General features: G+C 48.2%; 1 protein-coding gene across 2 annotated transcripts in view; it reads right to left on the reverse strand.

Moving 5' to 3' along the window:
* Nucleotides 1-190: 190 nt before the first annotated feature.
* VPS8 (VPS8 subunit of CORVET complex) overlaps nucleotides 191-23,063 on the reverse strand; it is a 67,603-nt gene continuing 44,730 nt past the window's right edge. For both annotated transcript variants that reach the window (XM_058843808.1, XM_058843807.1), the window contains exons 35-45: nucleotides 22,583-22,724; nucleotides 21,879-21,968; nucleotides 21,405-21,447; nucleotides 20,530-20,633; nucleotides 19,416-19,494; nucleotides 18,056-18,138; nucleotides 11,890-11,970; nucleotides 10,415-10,584; nucleotides 9,682-9,850; nucleotides 1,531-1,611; nucleotides 191-905 (exon numbers count right to left, since the gene is read on the reverse strand). In XM_058843808.1, the coding sequence (XP_058699791.1) occupies nucleotides 762-905; nucleotides 1,531-1,611; nucleotides 9,682-9,850; nucleotides 10,415-10,584; nucleotides 11,890-11,970; nucleotides 18,056-18,138; nucleotides 19,416-19,494; nucleotides 20,530-20,633; nucleotides 21,405-21,447; nucleotides 21,879-21,968; nucleotides 22,583-22,724 (1,186 nt within the window). In that variant the 3' untranslated portion in view covers nucleotides 191-761. The remainder of the gene's footprint in view (nucleotides 906-1,530; nucleotides 1,612-9,681; nucleotides 9,851-10,414; nucleotides 10,585-11,889; nucleotides 11,971-18,055; nucleotides 18,139-19,415; nucleotides 19,495-20,529; nucleotides 20,634-21,404; nucleotides 21,448-21,878; nucleotides 21,969-22,582; nucleotides 22,725-23,063) is intronic.

Genomic DNA, 23,063 nt, shown 5'->3' on the forward strand with positions numbered 1-23,063 from the left:
ATCAGTGCCCATCAAACCCACCCTCTACCCCTTGCAGCTCCCAAGGGCCTGAGACACCTTTTTTACACACACTCCTCCCACCCCCAACACAGGTACAAGGAGGTGAGAGGGGAGGTTTAAGTTTCACCCACAGGCACAAGATGTGTCTTTTACCCACAGCCCACCCACAGAAATGCAGAGGTCACACAGGGAAGTTCAGCCAAGGGCCTCTTTAATAGGTAGGCAGAACATGTGCAGGTCAGTTTGCTCACACAGGTGCCATTTCCTGCATTCTTCAGCCTTGTCCAGCTTTGCCCATTCTGTGCCTTCAGACCCCATGACTGTTGCCATGAGACAGCAGGGCCAGGCCTTGCAAGAACAGCTGCTTTTAGGAGAACACAGAACTCAGGTGTGGCCCCCAGCCACAGAACCAGCACAGGGACACCGGGCCTCTGGGCACAGGACAGGCGTCTCCAGTGGGGCAGAGCTGGTTACTTGGAAAAGTTCCTGCTGTTGCCACGAGCCCCCGGGTCAGCACAGGCAGCCCTTCCCATGCCTCAGCATGCTGGGGTTTGTCCCAGAGTTCCAGCTTCCAGCCCAGCTGCCCCAGGACTGCCAAAGCAGAGCTGGGGTATCGCCCAGCTATGACCCACCGGTGCCCAGCGAGGCTCAGCACAGCGGGTTCTGGGAAAGGTGGTGCAGGGGAAAATCCTGTGTTGTGGTGGGAAGGCTTCCCAGCACCATGTCCTGGGAGCAGCCCTGGCCTGGCCAGGGCAGGAGCGCTACTCTTCAGCCAGCGGAGGGGGAGTCAGGTGCAGCTGGAAGTTCTCATTCTGGAAGACGCTGCTGGTGGCCGGGTCCCCGTGGGAAACACTGAGCAGCCCGTGCTTGTCACCCCCACGCGCCAGCTCCGTCAGGAGAGCCAGCTGCAAGGAAAACCCCCCTGGTCACCCTGGGAATGTTCTGCAGGGTACAGAGAGCCCAGGGCGTCCCTGTGTCCCTGCTGCAGAGAGAGAAACCTGAACCCAGGTAAAGCCAAAGGCATGTGTGACATCGAGGGACCCTATGGAGCTCCATGCCGGTCACCAGTCCCCAACTGAACAACTCTCCCGGGGTCTTTAGGTTGCTCTGAAGTCACATATTTGAAAAACAAACCCAGAAATAAATGAAAGTGCCAACAACCAAAGCCAAAAGAGGCAGGAGGCACAAGAGAAATGCCAGGGCCAGAAGGAGCTGCGCTCTCCTTAGGACAGCAGGGGCGTAGGAGGAGGGAGTGTTCCCAGTGACTACAGGAGCTACGGTGTCTAGAGGGGAGCATAGTTACAAATCCACAAAGGACCACCCCATGGACCCAGCCCCAAAGCCAGAGGCATTCCCATGGTTTCCCTGCTAGTCACTTCCCCAGCATGGCTGCCACAGCCAAGTGCCAGCACTAGACCAAACACCAGAGAAAAGCCAGAGCCCTCGTTTGCCAGTGCCAGTGTCTGACTTGGCAACATGAAAAATGCCCACCATCAGTTTAAAAGCAGAAGGAAAACAGGGGGTACATACTCGGGAGGTGCCTCGGTTCAGTCGGCAGAGCTGGTCAAAAGCTTGGATTTGCTGAGGATCCAACGCAGACTCTGAACTCATCTGAGAAAGAGTAAAAAAGTTACAGAAACCATGCAGAGCAGCCAGTTCCTACACAGAGAAATTAATTCCTGGGCTGGGTGCATTTAGTCCACAAGTTGTTTGGGAGGTCTTTTTAGCCATCTTTCCCTTGACATGAAGCCACTATGTGCGCCCCAGGTTTGGGGGAAAAAAAATTACAGGACAGTTACACCCCTGCATCCACAGTGAGTTATTGCTGGGCTTTGTCCCTGATGGCAGAGACTGACAGTACTGTGATACCTCTGAGGAAGGAAAAAAGGCAGGGGAAAACTTGCTGACAGCTGGCTGGGAAGAGAAGTAATGGGCCTCTATGGCTAATCAGCCTCTCCAGGCTCCTTCCCAGGCGGCAGCAGCAGCTTCCCCCAGCCCCTTCCTGTGTCCCAGCCCTGCCCAGCCCGACACAGCAGCACAGGAACCCTGCCAGGGGACAGGAGCTGTCTGTGCCTGCCACCCCATGACTCTGCCAATGACTATTAACTACTACTGGCATCCTATGATGGCATCAGGAGGTCCCATCTTGTCCTCTAGTGGGGTGTTACAGACTGAAAGCTGGGAAATGAGGGGTGGAAAGGGGGAGGCAAGGTGAGTCACAGCAGTGGCAGACACATCCCCAAGCCCATGGCCAGCTGTGGGGTACAAGGCCAAGTGTACCCCAGTAAAGAGGGGCAGCTGCAGGTGCAGGCAAAGAGGGGGCCCAGAGCTGCACCAAGAGCACAAAGGCAGAGGGCTGCACACACTCAGAGTGCTGTAAATGGCACCATTTACAGGTCCCAGGGAGAGATGACAAAGCATCAGAGATTCTTGTAGGTTTCTTCCATTTATCACACCACAGTGTTTCTATTTTGAATGTTTCTGCTCATATTGCAAAGCAAAAGAATCATCAAGAAACCCCAACAGAAGCCAGGAGAACAGCCTCCCTCGTGAGCAGCAGGCTGGCATCTGTTGTCTCTGGGGATCTATTTTTAAGGGAACATTCAAATATCTTCTCCAAAATACATTTCCCAGGGGCTACTAACCAAAAATGCTACAATCCTGTCAGTGGGTACTGACTGAAGCTGCACTGATTTTAAGCTCTGGCAACAGGAAATGCACTGAAGTCCCCATGGATTTCCTGAAGCCTGGATAGTTCTGAGACCATCCCAAAAACCACGCACATCTTGCCTTTGATCATTAGTCTGTGAAGAGAGGAATGTCCTGAGCGCAGATCACTTATGCTGGAAACATTAGTCAAACTCTCTCCTTCTCCTCCAGGATATTCTCTGTAGTGTAAATAACTATTTGCCAGTCAGAGAGCCAGATGTCCCCATTCCCTGCATACCTGGCATAGGCTTTGAGCCTGGGAGCCTGGGACAGGGAGGGTCAGGGACTCTCAGCCAGCATGTTGTACCAGTGCTTCCCAGAGACACACAGGTCATCCTCACTTAGAAAATGCAAAAGGCAAGAAAAAACTGCCCTCCACACTTCCTGTGGCCACAAGCATTCAAGGGCAAGGAAAATGCAATATAATTGGCCTCCCCTCTCCTGCTCTCTCCCTACCACGCGTACATAACTATCAATCAGGCTGCTCCCAAGCTGATGAGCTGAAATATTGCAGGCAATTCTTTCTGTTGTCATGGAAACAACTGCTGTCAGGCCTTTTCCTTTTTCAACAGTGTCACTAAAGGCATGTTTCCCTCCAGGAGCCATGGGAGGCTCCTGGGGTCCAGCAGCAGCACTCAGGTGTCAGTGGAAGGTGCTGGGCTCACCCCACATCACAGCCTCTGTCTCCAGGGCTGGCCAGCTCTGAGATGGACCCTTCAGCACCTCCAACCCATTTCCAGCCATATCCCCACACCCCCTCAGAAAGCCCTCAGACAAGACACAGAACCTCAGAAAGGCAATTCATCTCCTGAGGATCTTGGCCAGGAGGAAGGAAAAAGGCTTTTTTCATTTTCCAGCTCTCCTAGATCCCCCCAGTAATGCTAATCTCTATTGCATGTTTTTCTTGCACGTATTCCACCCCCTCTGGTAGTCACCACACAGCCCTCCCAAGCTTGCAATTATCTTCAATTTAACAGCTACAAACTCCATCATCAGCCAGTGCTTAAAGCAAAGCAGATCCCAACAGTTTGAGCAGAGGCACCGTCATGCCAAGAGACCCATCCCAGAGCTACCATTCCTTCCACAAAAGATATTGCTGCATCAGTTAGAGCTTCACAGTACCCCATTGCCCCAGAGGCTGCTTCCTTAACACAGAGATTCAGCCAGAAGTCCTGGGGAAAGTTTTGGGATTCCTAGGGACAAAGGCAACCCCCTCCACATTCCCATTTACAGAGCTGAGCCCACAGACAGTGGACACCAAGCCCACCCTTGGCCTTCCTCCCCTGCTTCACCATGGCTCATCAGCCTTACAAACAGGTACCCAAATTCAGGTCTTTAATGAAAACCCAGACAATTAATGTTAAACTAAGTAAATCTGCCTCTCCTCTGTCAGAAAAGGCCCTGCTGTTCTTAGGGTGCTCCCAGGAACCTGGAACAATCAACCAAAGAGAGAGCAAGGCAGGCTGAGACCCAAAGTCACTACAATGACAGTGACATTACTGAGCGGTTAAGGAACTTCAGGGAAACCTCAGGATGTCCCTCTGAGAACAGCAGTGTTCTGCTGCTGCTGCCAAGCTCTGCAGAGCCCCTGCCAGCGAGACTCCGGAACAGGGAACAGCCTGGCAGCTCCTGGGCAAAGCTGCCCTGGGACAGTCCCAGAGCCTCCAGAAGCTCACCTGTGGTAGCACACACCTGGCCTGGCAGCAGGTGAGCCCTGCCTGCTCCCCGTCGGAGACAGCCAACAGTCCCGAGTGGCCGGGGCAGAGCAGCTTCCCCAGCAGCCAGTCTGTCACACAGCCCTGGCCTCTCACTCCTCAGCAGCACCAGGGGAAAGGCAGATGTCTCTTATTTCCAGCTGAACTTAGCTGAACTTGAGGAGCAAGCCTCCCACTCAGGGCCTGGGAGAGCACAGGTCTGTTTGTGCTCTGACAGAGTCGGTGCTGCAGCCACGTGAGACTGCAGTGACGGGGAGAGGAGGGCACTCTGTGTTAGACAGGGAAGCACACAGGCTCATCCCTGTGCTCCCACTCTGGGGCAGCTGCTCCTGCCTTCACCAGGCACTGCTGAGATATTCCCTTGGACTGCTACTGATGCCTTCAGCCAAAGGAGCAATAACCCTGCTCAGAGTTAATTAGACAAACACAACCCCCACACATCCACACTGGACACCATGGCCCAGCAGACAGGGTGTTCATTCCTCATCCAGTAAGCTCCGAGGGAAGCATGGCAGCACACGGATTACATGTGAAAGATGATGCCCAACAGGCCTGTGCTTAGGCTGAGCTCAGCACCTGCCTCAGAGTTCAGAGGCCTCATGCAGAGAATTCTTTTTCTAGAGATGAGCCAAGAGGCTGTTGAACACCCTGGGCTGTGGGGCACCAGCTCAGCTCACAGAACCACTGCCAATGGGGACTGCTGCAATTTATGGGAACATACACAGGTTGCTGCAGCCCAGCAGCTGCCACTGCATTCCAGTGAGTCTGTTCTACACATCCTCCCAGACTGGAATGTTTTATTATAAGGGAGGAAATTTTCATCAGACGGTAGGAATAGTTTCTTAGAAACTGAGATGTAAAGTCAAGCCGAGATTCCCCACTACAATTTTGCCATCTTTGCACTTAACCAGGCCATGATCCTTCCCCAGGTAATCCTGGTCTCACTGCTCCTGACAGTTTGGAATCAGCTGTCCCAGCCCCCTGCCAGCATCTCACAGACCCCACAGTCTTTGGATTGTAGGCAGTGGAAGGAGCATTCTGCCAGGCTGCAGATTGCTCTGAAGGAAAGCCAGGAGACACAATTACAATTCACTCTGATCCTTCTCAAAAAAACCCCACAAAACAACAAAACTCACCCAACTCCTCCAGCATGAGAAGCTCAAGAAAACAGTAAATTTTGATTTAAAAGCTGCTACAGAGTAATTCTGGTTTTCAAATCAGTCTTTTTCAATTTGTATTGTTTGCAGTTTTAGCTTTGGTGCCAGTCCTCCTCTACCCACTCACAAAGACACCTGCACTCAGTATTCTTCTTACTAGATCACTATTGTTCCCATTACAAGCAATCAGAGATGTTCTGTGTCTCCAGTTCCTTCCTCACATGGATTTCCTGTGTACTGCTGAAGTGAAGAAATCCATCTCCAAAGCCAAAGGACTGGATGTTTGCTGAGTTAATTTGCACATGGGAACATTCTCCACAGAGAAGAATCCTTGTAACTACGTAAAACACTAATTATCTCTATGGTGTTATTGGGGGTGGGAATCACATTTGGATATTTTCAAAGTTACAAACCCCTTGGAAATTTTTTATATTGCTGAAGATAAGTTAATAACTGATGGTCACTGTTACCCTGAAAACAGTAACACTGGCTCTGTCTCCTGATGGATGGAGGTAGTGTAACATCTGTTGAGCTCTAAAGTAAGTTTAGGTGAAAAAATCCATTCTAAACCTTCACTGTTGCCCAACAGAAAGCACGTGGTACAGAGGGACCTTTAAGGTCACATGAAGGATGTGGTACCCAGCCTCTCACACGTGGGAGTTGTTCCCAAGGCTCTGGAAGGCTGTCATAGGGAGGGACACGGGAAAACTGCAGGACAAAGCCCAAAGGTAGAGCCTGACAAACTGGATTAACTATGGATCAAGTCCATTGTCCGTCCTGGCGTGACTTGACAGGATTAAACTCCTGAATAAAACATATCTGCCATCTGGACAGCTCCAACAACAGCATGCTCGGAACTCCTCGGGCACGGAATAACCAGAGCATGGCAGCTCAGGGGTTCATGGCAGAGCTTATGGCCCAGCAGCCAAGACTCTTCCTCTCCCTGATCTCCAGTGCATAGGCTGGCAGAACAAATGGAAAACATTTTCTCATTGAAATGAGGCAAATGAGTTTTGGGAATCGGTGCCTGAGCCACCCAGAGCCTTTCCTGCAGGTATGCAGGCAGTGGCCCAGCTGCTGAGCCCTCACCCCCACGCCTCAGTGAGCTCCACACACCACAACAAACACACAGCTCTGCAAGCAGATTAGAGACACACCATCAAAACAAGCTCCCATTTCTTTTAACTCTCATTAGGGTGTATGCTCCAAGGTAGGGAGGGCAGGACAGATGATCGTCCAGCCTCAGAGGATTAGCCTTGGGAAGCCAGTGAGGCTCAGGGGTAACACAAAGCACAAACTTTTGGTAGCAGAATCAGAAGAAAGAAATTCCCCTGTGCCCTTCTTTCTGCTCCCCTGGCTGGGGCAGAGTGTGCCAAGCCCTCATCCCAGCCAGGTTTCACTTAAATCCATGCTGTCACTGACCCCATAATAGGTCAGTGCTGGCTTGTGGCATCTCTCCATCTCCCCAGTTTCAGGGAATGGCCCCAGCATCGCACACAGAGCACAGGGCAGAGGAAGCGCTGTCTGTTGGGCTGTCGCTTCACATACACATCTCAGCCACACTGCACGATTCAAACTGACAGCCTTTGCCTGGGCAGGGCAGAATTAGTGCTGTGAAATGCACTCCAGATGCTCAGTGGCATTTCTCAGTATGACTCTACTCCTAATTCAAGGCTTCCTAAGAAAATAAATACCTCAGCTGAAGATCACCATATTAGATTTTGCCAAGAGAGGAATAAGCTTTCAGGGTCTTCAAAGGGGCTACAGGGAAACACCCACCCCACAGATCTCTGTGCAGAAGAGGCCCAGAAGCTCTGGAGTTTGGTCTCTGGGATCAAGGGAGGACAGGGCTGGAACCAATCACCCTCCCTCTGCAGGTCTCTGTGCAGAAGGGCCTGGAAGCCCCAGATCTGACTCTCAGGAGGGCAGGGCTGGAAAATGTTGTTAGCAGGACCTCTTTCAGGATTTCCTGCTCACAAACACCAGCTGTGGAGCCAGAGTAGCTTGTTCAACCCAGAGCTCTGGGTCTGACCAGGGCCAGCAGAGTCAAGAGAGGACACAGAGAAGCCCCATCTCCCCCAGTCTGCATTGCCCCAGCACAGAAAGTCCACTCGGTAACAGCCCACACAGGGCCAGAGGAATTGTTACCCCCCACCCCCCAGGGTTAATAAATGCTGCTGAGCAGTGATTGTTCAGCAAATGAATTTCCTGCAGGAGCTGGAGATTCTCCAGTCTACTGCCAAGTCTAAATATACTCAGCTTTTTTAAGATGTGACTGTGCAACAGTTTGATCACATGTGAGTACAACAGTTAAATATTGTAATTTCGATATGTGAGGAACATCACAGACTTGGAGAGGATCTGGGACACAGGGAGGAGGAGCTGGGGGCCCGAGCAGTGCTGGGGCTCTGCTGAACCCAGCCCAGGGCCAGGCTGTGTGTATGGAGCACAGGATGCCGTGACTTCCCTGCCAAGAGCACGTGACAGCAGCAGAGAAGCAGCAGGGCACCATCCTGCAGTGGGATGGCCTGGGATGGACACTTTCCAGCTAGCAGTAGATGATCCATACTGTAAACCTTCCCCATCCAGTCTCTCCACATCTCCCTTTAGGCCCTGAGTCCCAGCCAGCCCTTCAGCTTCATCAGTTAAATAGAAGGAAGCACCTTCTGCTCCTTACTCCAATCACTGCCATGGCATGTGGAACATTTCCCCCTTCTTTCTCTATGGGGTAAGTCAGACTGATGTCAAAGGGGAGCCACAGGGGCTCCCTAACTGACTGCCCAAGAGTAATCCAGGGATAACCCAGTTAATAAAGCATTGGAATCAAGTGTCAGGCACTTGAATGCTGAATGAAGTTTTAGTACTTAATTCTGCCTTTAGTTTTTAAACCACACCCCAGCCAGTCACTCCCATTTACGCCCACTCCTTTGCGGCAGGAGTGCAGAGGGTGAGATGTGGAGCTGCTGAACCTTCCCAGCCTCAGATGCACTGCCCACATCCCACTGCAGCAGGACAGGGCACACACACTGCTCAGCCTGGTTGGACCACGCTCCATTTCCAAGCTCCTGGGAAAGCTTTGCTGCTGTCACCTAATCAAAGGCTAACACAGCCTTGACTGCAGAGACTGCAGGGTGCTCCACACAGGCCTGCAAGATTCCCTTTCCCCACATCTCCCTCAAGCAGGAAGCCTCTCCTGTGAGTGCAGCAGCTGACCAAGGCCCTTAGCCAGCTTTTGATTGGGATGGGTTTGGCAGCAATTGAAATCATCTTCTAGAATAAAACCAAAGTACTACTATAAAAACATACTCCAAGATTGAATTATTTTGACTCCAGGAGTGAAAATGCTGCCCTGTGCACATCCCTACGGTGACAAATGCACAAAGTACCCCGAAGCAGTTGGGAACAAATCCTCACCCAGGGGCCACTGGAACATGGAGCAGCAGAGCTCAGCTGCCCAAATGCAACATCCCTTAAGATAACCCAACAAACCACCTGCCATGGGGGCTTACCATCCACAGCACCAGCCCAGGGAAAAGACAGCTCCATGCATATTTGAGGCTGTACTCCAGTTTCAATTAGTGATGATGAAACTTTAGTGCACAAATACTGACAAGGAATAGAAATTAATTCTCTGTTCTCTTACCCAAATCCAGCTGCATCAATCTTGGTTATGCTCAAGCTTCTTAAAATACTGTGCAAGCACTTAATGAGTCAAATCAATCCTAGACCTTTTATCCAGAGCCAGATTATCTGTTAGGAAGGTGGAACAGAGGCTCCACAATCCAGTCACAAGGAATGTGCCAGCTTTCAATTTAAGTTTTATACAAAACATACCTAAAAATAATTTGACAGGAATTGTCCACACAAGCAGCTGCAAGCATCCAGCTGCCCCTTACACAAGCTCCTAGACTTTCTGGATGAACAAATTTCCATGACTTCCAGAGTTGTACCCCCACCAAAATAAACATTCAGAAAAGTGACCAATTAGCTGCTGAGAGTGTGACAGGAACTGATCAGAGTCTTGTCTGGAAGCATAGACAGACAGAGAATGAAGTGATGATGAAAGTTCACCTGACAAAAAAACACCTCACAGAACCTACCTGTGCCAGGGATGCTGCAGTCCCTTTTTTCAGCTCTGAGAAGTTCTCACTCAGCTTCCCTCCCTTGTTGCTCGAGTTGCATTTGTAGCACATCCACCTCATGAGGCCCTTGGTGACCACCCCGCACTCCTTGCTCAGCAGGCACAGTGAGTGGTACAAATGGCCACAGCTGGGGAGAGAGAAGTCAGTGCTGGGAAGCAGGGCAGCACCTCCTGAGCTCTGCACGGTGGAGGGGAAGGGGCTGTATCTGGGGATCAGCAGATCAGCAATGTATCCTCACCCTCATGTTGATTTCCAGACTCACAGAATCAACACTTGGTGCCCATTTGCTGATACAGCCACAGACTGTAACACCAAGGTAACAACGATTTCACCTCATTTTACAGACACCTGGGCACAGACAGCACATGGGAGATGCCAGGGCTGTGGCAAATCCAAGATGTACAAATACACAAACGAGCCCAGGTGTTGCAGTGCCCAAAGCACACTGCTGGGAGAGGGGACAGAAAACTGACAGCCAGCTGGAGGCGATTCCTCCCAGCCAGGCAGAGCTGGCTGCATGCAAAGCAGGCTCTGATGGGTGTGATTAGCCAGCCCTCTCACAGTGCAAGGCAGCAGGGAGATGTGCTCCCAGGAATACAGATCATTACTCAAGGAAGCCAACCAGTAGATTTGTTTCCCCTTTTAAAACTATTAACATGATCGAAGCTGCAACCCCACCTCTTAACTTTACCTGAAAACAATGATTTCATCAGCTGTTTCTTGCCTTCTTTTGTACTGCTGGAGACAGATGCAGCAGTAATCCTGCTTTGGGGTAAGGCCTCTGGTGACAGAGGCTCTCAGGTTACACAGGGACCAGTGAAGATCGTGGTTTAAAAGGCTCGTGGTTGTCTCTAGAAGGGTCTGTGGGGAAGACAACACACACAGAGTAGGTCAGTCTTGTCACCTCCACACTGCAGAAACTCCCTGCCAAGAAGTTTTTCAGAACAAGCAGCTTAGCAGCTCACTAGGAGCAGAAACAACCCAATAAAATCCCTTCTCCTCCTATACTTTCTATCCACTGACCTCAAAACACTTATCCTTCCATCACATGTTAATGGAGCAATTCCTCTGCACTCTCAAATAGATGAGTCCTGTATTGACTTTTGCCCAAGAGCATTAAGAGAGGCATGGCAGGCTCATTTTGTCATCTTCCACATCAAACCTCCTTTTTTTTCCTTTCTACCTGGCAAGCTTACACTGCTTATCCCCATGTTAGGGGAAACATGCTAATAAAAATCAAAGCTCAAATGCACTATGGCAATTAAAGTCTTTAAAAAATCCACTCAACTGCTCATCTGCTTGTCTTCCCATAGATGCTCATTTTCAAAGAACCCAAAGAACCACCCTGAGTTTCCAGTATCCAGTTTCTCTCAGGCACAGGGGCTCTGCTCCCTGATCTATCCATGCTCCACAGCAGCAGCTGCAAAAGGCTGCACCAGAGGATCCCATCTGGGGACACAGCCTGTCTCAGAGCTGCCAGGCAGGGACAGGGGGCAGGAGCTGCCCAGACCTTCTGCAACAACCCAAACACAGATAAAAGCTCCTGGTGTTCAGCCTCCATAGCAAAGCTACTTCCCATTGTGTCTCTGCATTGGCTGCTGGTGCCTGGCAGCCTGCCCTGAGCAGCAGCTGGGATGGCACTGCCTCATGATGGGGGAGAGGGGCTTGGAGGAACACTGTGCATCTTGTTTAGGGAGAAACGAGTTTCAGAAAACTGCTGAAGCATGGAGACTGCCTGGGATTTGGGACTGGACTAAAAGGAAATCTCACCAGGTCACAAAGGAAGTGCAGCATTATCACTTGGAAGTGTAAAACCAGCCTAATTTAAAAATCTGTTATTTAAAACTGCATATAAAGACAAAACATATCAGCTTTGTGCCTTTGAATTCCTAACTGCAGGATGAGCTGGAGAAAAAGCAGATGTTTATCCTTCTGGTACATTTAACACAGAACTGAGCTGCAGAGGTGTTCACCATGTACCTGTCAATCCCTTCACTTGCAATCTGTGAGCAAACCAAACACCCTTCCCATCCCCCAATCACACAGAAATCACTCACATGTCTGTTGACTTTGTCCTGCAGACAGAAATGAGAGAGAGCAGTAGGCCAGGCAGCTAAAATAATGCTGCATGCAGCAGTGGACAGAACAGAAACACAGGCAACTTACTTGTTCATAGTTAAAAGTGTCAAGCATTCCCAGAACAAGCCCTTGAATTTCTCCAAGTTTCCCTTTTCCATAAACTGGATCCTGTATGAAGAAATGCAAAGCTGCAGTTGAATCACAGGATATGACAATTCTGATTCTTTTTAGGTCTTTTTTTTCCTCTGGAATGGAACTGCAAATGGAAGCTACAACTGTAGAGTTAAATATGCTGCACACGCACAAGGACAGCAGAATAATCCCACATACTGGTGGGAAAAATCAGTAATTAGCAAAACTCAGTAGATAACAACATCAGTATAAATTAGTGTGCCTGGGTCAAAACTGGAAACTCCATTTAGGAGCTGCAGGAGGTGACTGGAGAGTACATTTGAGGAATACTGAAGGGAACAGCATGGCCAGCCAGCTCTCAGCTCTGCCACTGCCCTGTGCTCTTGTCCAGCCAGTGGTGCCTCATCCCCAGGCTCATCCCAGACCCTCATCTGCAGGCTGGAAGAGCACACCCCAGTCATTGCTGAGCCCACAGCCCAGCTGGCAGGAGGAACAGAGCCCAGGGGCTCTCCTGGTGCTGCAGGGCTGATTTTCACATGCCCTGAGCAGCTCTATTGCCATGTTCCAGCAGCAGAAGCACAGGGCTGTGGTACAGGTCACCAATCTGTGCATGTCCCCCTTCCTCCAGCCTGTTCCAGCCCAAACAGCCCTGCACATCCATCCTGGCACCCTCTGAAGCATCAGAAAGCTGAGAGAAGCTGTCTGGTGGAAGGGGCAACAAAACTGAATTGAATTGGCAGAAACAGACCAGCAAGATGTGGAAAGTCAACTAACCCAGAAAGCAGAAAAATGGTGGGGACACAATGGACAAAGGAACAGGAATGGGATAAACAAGCTCTGGATAAGATGAATGAGACAAGGAGTAAGAGCAAGGCTGATTCCATGCTGGGACTGGGCAAGAAGAATCGAGAGTGACAAAGCCAGCTGACAAAGACAACTAAAGCAGCATGGAGGCTACACTGCATGACACCCTAAGAGATCACCAAAGCTACAGAAAGCAAGTCAAGGAACTCTTGAACAACAGCCCTCATGGGCAATGTAACAGGCAGAAATCCAATGTTCAAACCTAAATAAAAGCAGCCCTGAGTAACAGCACTGAGTCAAAACCAGGATCTGAAGCATGCTGGATGAAGCATGAAGAGCTGGATGTGCTGCACAGGCTCCTTTTCTGCCGGGTAAACAGCACAGCCTGAACACTCCATGGTTCCCTTCTTCCTGCACCATTTAGCAGCACAGCACAGGAAGGGCATTGCACTGAGTCACTGAAGGGATTATGAAGTCAACTGGGATTTCCAGACAGCAGGAAAGTGATCCAGAGCACAGAGCAGTTAGGCAGGCAGCCAGCATCTCTTCTTCTAAAGCCCTCAAGTACATGGCCAACAGGTCACTCACAAACTGTCCCAATCCCACAATTTCCATATGGCACCTCAAACTTCCTAAGCTGCAAGTGGAGATTTTCAAAGTCACTGTTTCCTGTCTGGACACAGAGTGGAGGAAGAGGAGATGCGAAGAAGAGAGAAGAATAAAGACCCACGTCCAGCTTTGCAGAGGGAGAACACAAGTCTGAGGGCTTTCAGTTGCTGTCTCTTCCTCAAGTCATGCTTGAGCTCTAAAAATAACAGCAGCTGGGAAGAAAATGGACTTTCTTCTTTACAGAGGAGGCCCATGGTCTGGCCAAGTCTCACCCTGAGCCTGGCAGCCCAGTGCCCGCAGTGAGTCCATGGCCATTCCCTGTAGGAGTCATCCAATGGGATGGGCTGGAGCTGCCTGCCTGCCTCCAGCATCACACCCACAGCTCCCAGGTCACTTCTCCAGACAGTTAAAATTGCAGCTTCAGACCCCAAAAAATTTCCAGCCACAAAAGCCATGTGGGATCAGTTAGTTTCATGGAGGAATATCTTTCATTAATTCCACCTTATAAAATTGGTCTCGGTTTGGAATTCAGGCATACTCCAGACACGGATGTGCCATCCCATGCAGTGAAACAGGCACTGCACCAACCAGGAACAGATCTCAGCAGCTGCTCCCAGGCTGGTGCTGCCCTGGGAATGTGGCATCAGCACAAGGAGCCAGAGCCAAACAGGCTGCCCAGGGCTGCCACCAACAAACAGATGGGGGAGAGCTGGCAAGGATCCACACACAGCCCAGAGGTGCTCACACAGCCCTTTCAGCCAGCTCTGCTTCTTCCATTTCCAGTTTCTTCCTGGGTCCAGGAAATAGCACTTGCTCTGCTACCAGTGCTGATAAATGCACTCTGCAAACACCTTTATTTCAGCTTCTCTCCTCTGCAAGGGGCCAGAGCAACCACTCCACACACAGCTAATCGTAGTGCTCATCTCCCAGACTAGGAAGAAAACAACAAAAGCCCTAAGCAGGACTGGAAAGAATATAAGGAGAAGCTTTCTGGATCTTTCTGCTTCCACTCTGTAACAGTTTTTAGAGAATCCTTCCTTCCCCTCTTTGGGGTCCCTACAAGCAGCTTTTACATTTCTGGTTTCTCCAGTTCTCCATTTTGTAGGAGGCATCAGCTGCATCTGCTTACAAAACATTCATGAAGGATTACAGCTTTGTAAGGGAATTAACACTCAACCTCAGCCCTCTTCAGAGAGCACTCACATCCTTAATAACATGGAATTTTTCTTAATGCTCAAGAGGATTCCTCTGGTATCTCTCCTAATACGGTTAGTTCAGACTTCCCAGTTAATAAGTAACTCCCCAACACTATAAAGGATGAGCAGCAGCAAATCTCTCAATTGTTATTTCACATGACTTTGGTTCAATAATGCTGAGCCCAGCTGCTGGGATAGGCAGGTGCCAGAAGCCTCCTTGTTCTCTGGGAAAGCTGCAGGTCTGGCCCCAGCCCTTGCAAGGTGCCCTTTGGCCAAACACTTTGGTTGCAAAGTTAACATATGTATAAGGTATAATCTGTAAGCAGTTAAGCCCAGAAGAGGAAGAAAACCAGTCAGCTAAAATTGGAATACTCTAATTCTATTTAATTGGAATTTTAAATAAATAAATAATTAATAAATTTAATTTTAATTGGAATTCTAATTAATTGGAATACTTTTCTAATTCTAATTCCTTTTCAGAAAAGGCAAGATAATCTACCTCAGTTGACTGATGTTACCCACCTTCCCACAAAACTCCCAGTGAATTCCTGGGCAGCTGTGCCACCTCTCAGCCTGCACCTCCAGCATGTCTACACTCTATCACAAGCTTTGAGCTCTGCTGGAACAGCATTTGAGGCTGTCAGACAAGCACCACTTGTAATTCTGCATTTCATCAAAATATTTGGAGGGCTTGGGAAAGGCTGTGTGCACTCCAGGGCCCAGAAAGGCTGATTTCAATATTTCCTTGTGGTCACAGTTAAGGTGGCACATCAGTAACACATCTAAGTGCCCTGCAGAGAGTTCAGAGCCAAGACAGGAGGGTCTGGCACCAGGGTTTGGAATTTTTCATGGCTTCAAAGAGCAACTACACAGCTCTGCAAAAGGAACACCTAGTCAGGACTAACAACACAAGGATCTTCCTGTCTGGGAAAGCACCACCTGTGCCTGCCATGTTGTGTTTCTTCCCTGCAGGGCATTTAAATGGCATTCCCAGATAACCCAAGGAAACAGATGACTAGAAGGCAAAAAAATCCAGTGCTCTCTGCTGCTCAGCTCTAAGGAAGTTTTCTTCCTGATCCCCAGCAGGGCCAGGGTTCAGAGTCCCTGAACATTTGAGCTGGGCACTCATGACAAGGCCACAGAGTAAGACCTGCTCATCACCATCCCAACACCAGCTTCCCAGCCAGATTCAAAGCAAAGTTCTCCCAAGGGCCAAGCTGTGCATTCAAATAAACTTCACAGAAACCTCCCACAGGCACCCACTGCAAGCCCTGGAGCAAGAGTTTAACAAAACACAGCCACAAACCCACAGGCAACAGTAAGCTGGAGCAGGGCAGTGCCAGCAACCCAGGAATAAGGGTTGGTGTGAAGGCAGAGTAAATGGAAATGTGAGGTTAAGGACAAGAGCAAAGGGTTCAATGAAGGGTTTGTCTTGTAACAAAGGACAGAGGAGGTGCCAAGCACTGAAGGCTGCAGACTGGTGAGACTCAGCACAGGCAAGCACTCAGGAGAAGAGCCCATCTCCTAATGAGGAGGATAAGAAGTTGAGAGATGCTTAAGTGAGCTTCAGAAGTGAAAATCTTCAGAGGTGAAAACAGCCAGCAATTTCTTAAGGACACAGCTGAGCTCTTGGCGTATGTCAGAGGATGCTCAGGATGCAGCAAGGGGCTCACACCCTCTCTGCTGCCCACAAACAATCCAGGTCACATCACTCCACACACCTCAGGAGTTTGCAAATACATGGGCGTGAGTGAAAGCTACAGAGGCTAAGTGTTAAGAGGCAAAGTCAACTTAGAGATCCTGTATATCAACACCACCTTCCCTTCCATAGGATCTTCTCTTGATCTTTATAATGTTATTTTTCCTACACGTCTTTTTCAGCTACAAGGTACCAATTACTGCCCCATTTTATGAACTTCTGACACTAATGCTCTTTACCTGGAATTCAGTCCTTTTCTCTGCACTTTAAGAAGTCATCACTTTTTGCTCTAGTTGTTCAAAAATCTGTCTTTCCAAAACTCTCTTTAGTCAGACTGAATTTGTCAGGCTGACCAGGGAGGTGGAATGAGCAGGAGCAGTTCCCCCCTGCCTCCAAACCCAGTGACCAGAGCTGCACATGCTGCTCTCAGTGATGCCTGACCCATTCCTGTCCTCAGTAAAGCACTTCACCTGATGTAGCATCCCCTCAGCCTCCTCTGCAGAGCCATCACACCAACCACTTCCCTCTACAACAGACCAAGACATTTCACTCCCCTGCTGCCTCCAGGACATCAGTGCCAGCCCCTGGAAAAGGATTTTCTATTGCTGCTAAAAGAGTCCATCAGAACAGAAATAGAATGAAATATGTGAAGATTGCCATCAACAAGACTCTCCCTTCATCCCAAAGGAGAACAGATCTTCCTCCACACTGTCACACCTCCCAGCTGTGTTATCTGCAGTGGTCACTGCTTTGATTCCTACCCCATCCTGACAGCTCTCAGCACAACCCAGGGAAGCCTCCCTTCCCTGGCAACCTCCCACTCACTCACAGCTTCTCCCTCCTTTCCTGCCTACATTAAACATCAAACAAAGCCCAACAGGAAATTATACCAAAACCTCAGCTAAAAGTAGACTAAATAAGTTATTGAAGAGCCATTAGGTTTGCTTGACACTTCCTTTGATAAAACTCCATTTCATTTGAACACACTTATTATCCACTCTCATGCAACATGCTTTGCTATCTTAAGAGTTTGTTCAAAATCCAAGACCGTGCATAATATTAAGATCAAACCGAGAGGTTGCTAGAGGTGTGTGTTCACCCTGTAAGCCCTTCTCCTCTCTCACCTGGAACAGAAACCCTGCACAATGTTTCAACACTGTCTCAACCCTTCAATCATTCCACTCCACAACACAGACAGTTCTTCTAATTCCTTTTCTGTATTTCTGAAAGCTTATTATTAAATCCCAACATCAGCTTTCATCTGTTTTGCAAATTAACAAATTACAGTTGCCTGTGATCACTCAACCCAAGGTCCTGCCTAAAATCAGCTCTTCTGCAAGTTTGCTACTCACTAACTGCATCTCTAAGATAGTATTGCACCATCAATAATATTTTGGGCCCAATCATGATCTTTCTGCAAAGCCTATACACTTTGGGTAGCGTCTCCACAACTGTCCATCCTAGAGCCTTCACTAAAAGGCTTTCAACAAATTCAGTGCCAAGTTTTGGGAAATTCATTGTGGCTTTACCCTTAAACCTGTCAAGTTTCAGTTCCAAGTAACTGCAACCTTTGAGGTACAATTTGATTTGGTTTGCAGGAATTACTTCAATTACCTTCTCACAGGTCTGTGTTCTCCCACATATCTCCCTAGATAATTCTATCAGCTTTAACACCTTATGTTCCACCAACAGAACTTCTACTGAAACACTGAACAGACAATCAGCTGATCTGATCTCCAGTGACCTGGGAATACCTTTTCCCAATAACCCAGTGGCACAGCTTGGTGAAACTTCCTTCTCTTCAGGAACTCACCTGGAGAATCCTCTGCAGGATTGAGGGAAGAGCAATAAATGCAGCCATGTTGTTCAGCACTTGCATTGTCAAACTCTTCAAAGCTGGAATGTCAAACACAACAGCCACAATAGTTCATTAGCATTCCAGGAGTAAAGAGAGGTTCAGTCTTACAGATAGAGAAGTTTCATTTCAGGTCACGTTTTCTGGTTTGGAAATAGCTTTTATGTTCTTCCTCCTGCATGTACTGCACTAAACACACAGCTTTTTGCAGTATGGTGTTACAAGGTTTTGATCCCACAGTACCTCTGTATACCCTTCCACATCCCCTGCAGTGAACACCCACTTTTTCACTTAGTTGGTAACACCACCATTCACTTTTTCTGTTGCTACCAAATCCTAGTTTGTATCCTTATCAGCATTATGGCCCACAGACTAAAACTTCCCAGCACTGACCTTTGCATGAAACTCGTTCCTAGATCCTCAGCATGGGTCTGGGACGGAGCAAAAGACATTATTCAGAGAATCCAAGAGTAGTCTGGATTGGAAAGGACCTCAAAGCTCATCCAGTCCCACCCCCTGCCATGGGCAGGGACACCTTCCACTACCTCAGGTTGCTCCAAGCCTCATCCAACCTTGCCTTGGACACCCCCAGGGATAAGGCAGCCCCAGCTTCTCTGGGCAATCTGTGCCAGGGCCCCACCTCTCTCTCAGGGAACAATTTCTTCCCAATATCCCATCTAACCCAACTCCCTCAGCCTTTCCTCACAGCAGAGCTGCTCCGTCTCCCTGGTCACCTTGGTGCCTCCTCTGGGCTCACTCCAGCAGCTCCACGTCCTTCCTGTGCTGGAGACTGCCAAAACCAATGCATTTAAGCTCCTTTTTTGCTATTCTTATCTCTCCCACAAAGGGAGGCTGCTGTTCAAGGTGTGCTGCTGACTCAGAAGTGGAGTAGAGAATTTAGCTGGTGTATTCAAGTCCCACTGACTTTATCCATGGCAGACAGGTGCAGGCAGAGGTGCACAAAAGGACTGGGCATGCACAATGACTGTGTATTAAGTCAGGAGTTCCCCAAGTGCTGACTACAACCTACAGAGCCCTTGTACACACATTGTGCACCTTGGCTACTTCAGAGACCATCCTTAATACAACCAACTTATTAGCACAGCCTATGGTAGGCTTCCTCTTCCACACAGGACAAAAAGTAAATGAAAAGAACCCTATCCACCCAACAGCTGCAGACCACACACCCAAGCTGAGCTCCCTGCCAGTCAGGGAGCAGAATATTTAGGAATGGAGTAACAAAACTTCTATTCATTCATCAGAGGAGAGACAGCACACAACTTTTACTGTTTGGAGTCACAAATGCCAAAGTACTCACATTCAGAGAATGGACACTGCGATGAACCAGAGGATTTCTGTGGGGACATCATGGCCTCAAGCAGGGGAAACCAGAGGGCCTGGAATCATGGAATGTGAGGAAAGAACCAGTAAGAACAGGGTAGTGCTAAAAATGAGCTGTGAGCAACATCAGAGGTCACTGGCTAAGACACATTTCCACATTCTGAGAACAGAACTGCATTTCTGATAACTGCTGTGGGACAGAGCTGAAACAGGATAAAGTAACCTCAGAGAAAAGCATTTTACTAGAATTGTGACAACAATCTGTGTTTGCTTCACTTGCTTCATTCAGTCTCCCCATGCGAGAGGCAAACTCCCACACAGAGTGAGAAGCACAGTAAATGGATCCCAAATGGAAAGAGACATCTAAATTCTCTTCCTATCTGTTGTACAATGACACCATTGCAGGGAAGAAATGGAGAAGGTCACCTCTCACACTGGGCAGTGCTTGTGAAGAAATTAGTTCTTGACTTCCAGCCATATCACCTCCTCAGACATGGAAAACAACATTCTCTGTTCTGAATTCAGAAATTGCATAGACTATGCAGAATCTTAGGACTAAAGATGCCTTTGTGTCACTGACATGGGCAAAAGGGAAACATAACCTCAGTCTGAGGAGATGGGCAAAGCCAGCTCCCTGTGCAAGAGCTCAAGGCAGCTGCATTTGCCTCCCCTCTCAGAGCCCAGGCTGACACTCAGCTCAGGGGCTGTGAACAGCTCTGCAGCCACAGTGACAACAGCAGCAGCTTTCTGCCACCAGGAAGCTGGCTCAGAGCTCACAGTGCCTCGGCAGCATCTGACTGACATTTGTGCCCAACTTCTGTCCAGAGTTGGAAAAGGGGAAAGGCCATGGCCTCATCCCTTCCTCCCTCTGACCTGAACTTTGCTTTGTGCTTCAACCTCACGAGTGAGGATTTCACTCTTATGTCTCCAAACCCTGAAGCAGCACAGGGAGAACACAAGGAGAGCCCCATGGTGACTGCCTGGACATAGCAGTATCCAGTGGATGGGGAGAGCAAGAGCCATATGAGGCAAAGCTTCAGGAGACACAGAGGCCTTGGTTGATACTGGTGACACGTTTTTGACTACCTTACCTCTCGCTGTTGCTGGTCTAAACTATGTGAATTCCTCTGGCAAAGAGCAATTGTTTTCATTAAAGTATCTTCAATGTTTTCTAGCAAAGATGGTTCAACTGAGCCTAAGTGTCAGGGGGAAAAAGTAAATTGCAATTATAAAAACTATTAGACAAGTTAACACTCATTAGATAAGTTAACTATCAATACTTCTGCAAAATAAAATCATGCTCTTCATCTAAGTCTGCCCACTACTGTCAGAATCTACATTATTAAGAAAAGTTTTGATTTTTGGCACTTTTCCTGAATAGCACAATAAATTGGGCAATAAAACATTTCATTTAATCAAATAAGGAAGATCTTAGCAGTGGTTTAGAATAAATTAAGTAACAACTAACAGAATAAATTAAGTAACAACAACTGCATTTAATTAGGTGCCCATGAGTCCTTGGGCTAGTGAATAGCACATCTGTGCATACACTCATTTTCTGTGGGCAGAACATTCTTATTTATCTGAGAAATTTGCTTTCAAAAAAGCTGTCTCCTATCACTGTTCCCATATAATGCCAGCTGAAGCTCAGCAATGAGTTTGAATGGATTCTGACATGGGAAATGTGTTTGGTAAGCCAGTGAGAGGACTGTTCCCAATGGGAAAAGCTGACAAGGCAGCTGACCACACACATGCAAACTATCCCTCACAGTGTTTGAGGTCCCTACTAAGGTCAGCACACCAGAGTGAGGGAGTGTCATCCAAATAACTACCATATGAAGAGTGTCACTACCATGCCTAGAAACCTGAAACAATCTCATTATACCAGGTGGCAGACACAAGCACATCACAGTTTTGTGTTTATCTGTTTTTAATGGAAAATGGAATTTAACTCAGTAAGTCTTACTTCCATCATCTTGAGTAAGCATCAGCAACTTGCTCTGCAATCGCTGAAACAAAAGAGAGGACACAGAATAGTCAGCTTGGGAGTTCACTCCCAAGAATCCTGATAGAAATGTTTGTCAAAGGTGTGGTTACACAGGTTCTCCCCTCTTTTCCTCCCCAGCACGATTAACTAGGCATAAATATCTTTCCAAATATGGAAAGGAAAACAGGAGGTGAAAGATGATTTTGGCTATGAAAAACGAATTTCAGCATTTATTATTTTCTAAATATTTGAAGACTTGTCAGAAAAATATACTGATGTTCTGAGTATGCAGACACCTCAATTTATTGGTATTTGACAGAAGGCAAATGCTTCCATGGATTCTAGTGGGAAACAAATTGAGGAACAAGGACAACACCCAACCTGATCACAGGCCACCACACTGATGCCATGGCATGGCAACAATGCCACATTCAGGATTTGGGAGTACTGTACCTCAAGCATAACCAAAAAGGCACCATGGATATCTCCCTTCTTCTCTAGCAAATACGAAGAAGCCTCATGGAGCTGATGTTTTTGGGTTATCTGAGTTGAGAGGGGAAAAAAAAGGTAAATGTCTGTCTGAAGAAAGCTGCCAGTGTTTGTTTATCCACAAGACAATGCCAAGCAGATGGCCAGGGCTGGAAGTGCCTGTGCTTACAGGCACCTTACCCAGGCTGAGCAGCTCTCCTGCATCTCCTTTCATTTCTGAGCTTGCACTATTGCCACCACCAGTGCTCAAAAATTACTGGTACAATTTCCACACGGAGAAGGAACAGTTGCTTTCCCAGCACAAGGCAGATTTTGGCAGCATTGCTTTCCAAAAACCCCAGGCTGTGATTTTATATACCTTCAACATGATTAATTAGCAGCAATACAGCCACCCTCTATTCTGCAGTTTCTCAGCAGCTTCAGACCACTACCGGCCCTATCTTATTAGCCCTGAGACCCAACACAGTGTTAGTCTATTAAATATATCCAGCTGTGCTGCAGAAGAGCAGTTTAGCAGCTCAGAGGGACAGAGAGTGCTAGAAACAGACTGGAAGAGCATTCAGGAACCAGTCCAAGCCCAAGGTAAAGTACCTTTACAGCAGTTTAAAGGGGTAGGAGCTGATTTGAATGCATCCCATGGCCCTTGTTGTCATACATCTCTCTCCTACCTGGATGGTTTCCTCCAGTCTGCAGTATTCCAGAACTTTGAGTGTCTCCAAAACCTGGTCAGGGCTGTACTGAGAGAGCAGCTCGATGAACTGCTCAGTGATACAGGGTGGGAGGTGTAGCAGGTCTTGGTTAATGCCTTCTCTGGAATAAAACAGGCACAAGAGACTAAAATCAAACTCTAGCCCAGAAATCTAGCTGGGAAGAAGAGTTTCTTATTCAATTGTGTGTTGTCTTTTGTCCTTAATACAGAAGTTCAAAAAATCTGCCTTTAAGAGGAAAATTATGCTGTTTCTCCTAGTTACTGGTGCTGGAGGTCTCTCAGCAGCCATTCAATTCGTTCCACAACACATCCTCCTGATGCCTCAGTACAAATTAAATTCTCAAAGACCCCTGTGAAGAAAGAGACCAGCACAGACCCATCTCCAGCAACTCCAATGACAAAGAGGCACAAAGAGTTAGCCTCATTTCCTCAATGAAACT

Source organism: Poecile atricapillus, chromosome 8, assembly GCF_030490865.1.
Source record: "Poecile atricapillus isolate bPoeAtr1 chromosome 8, bPoeAtr1.hap1, whole genome shotgun sequence".
Taxonomy (NCBI): domain Eukaryota; kingdom Metazoa; phylum Chordata; class Aves; order Passeriformes; family Paridae; genus Poecile; species Poecile atricapillus.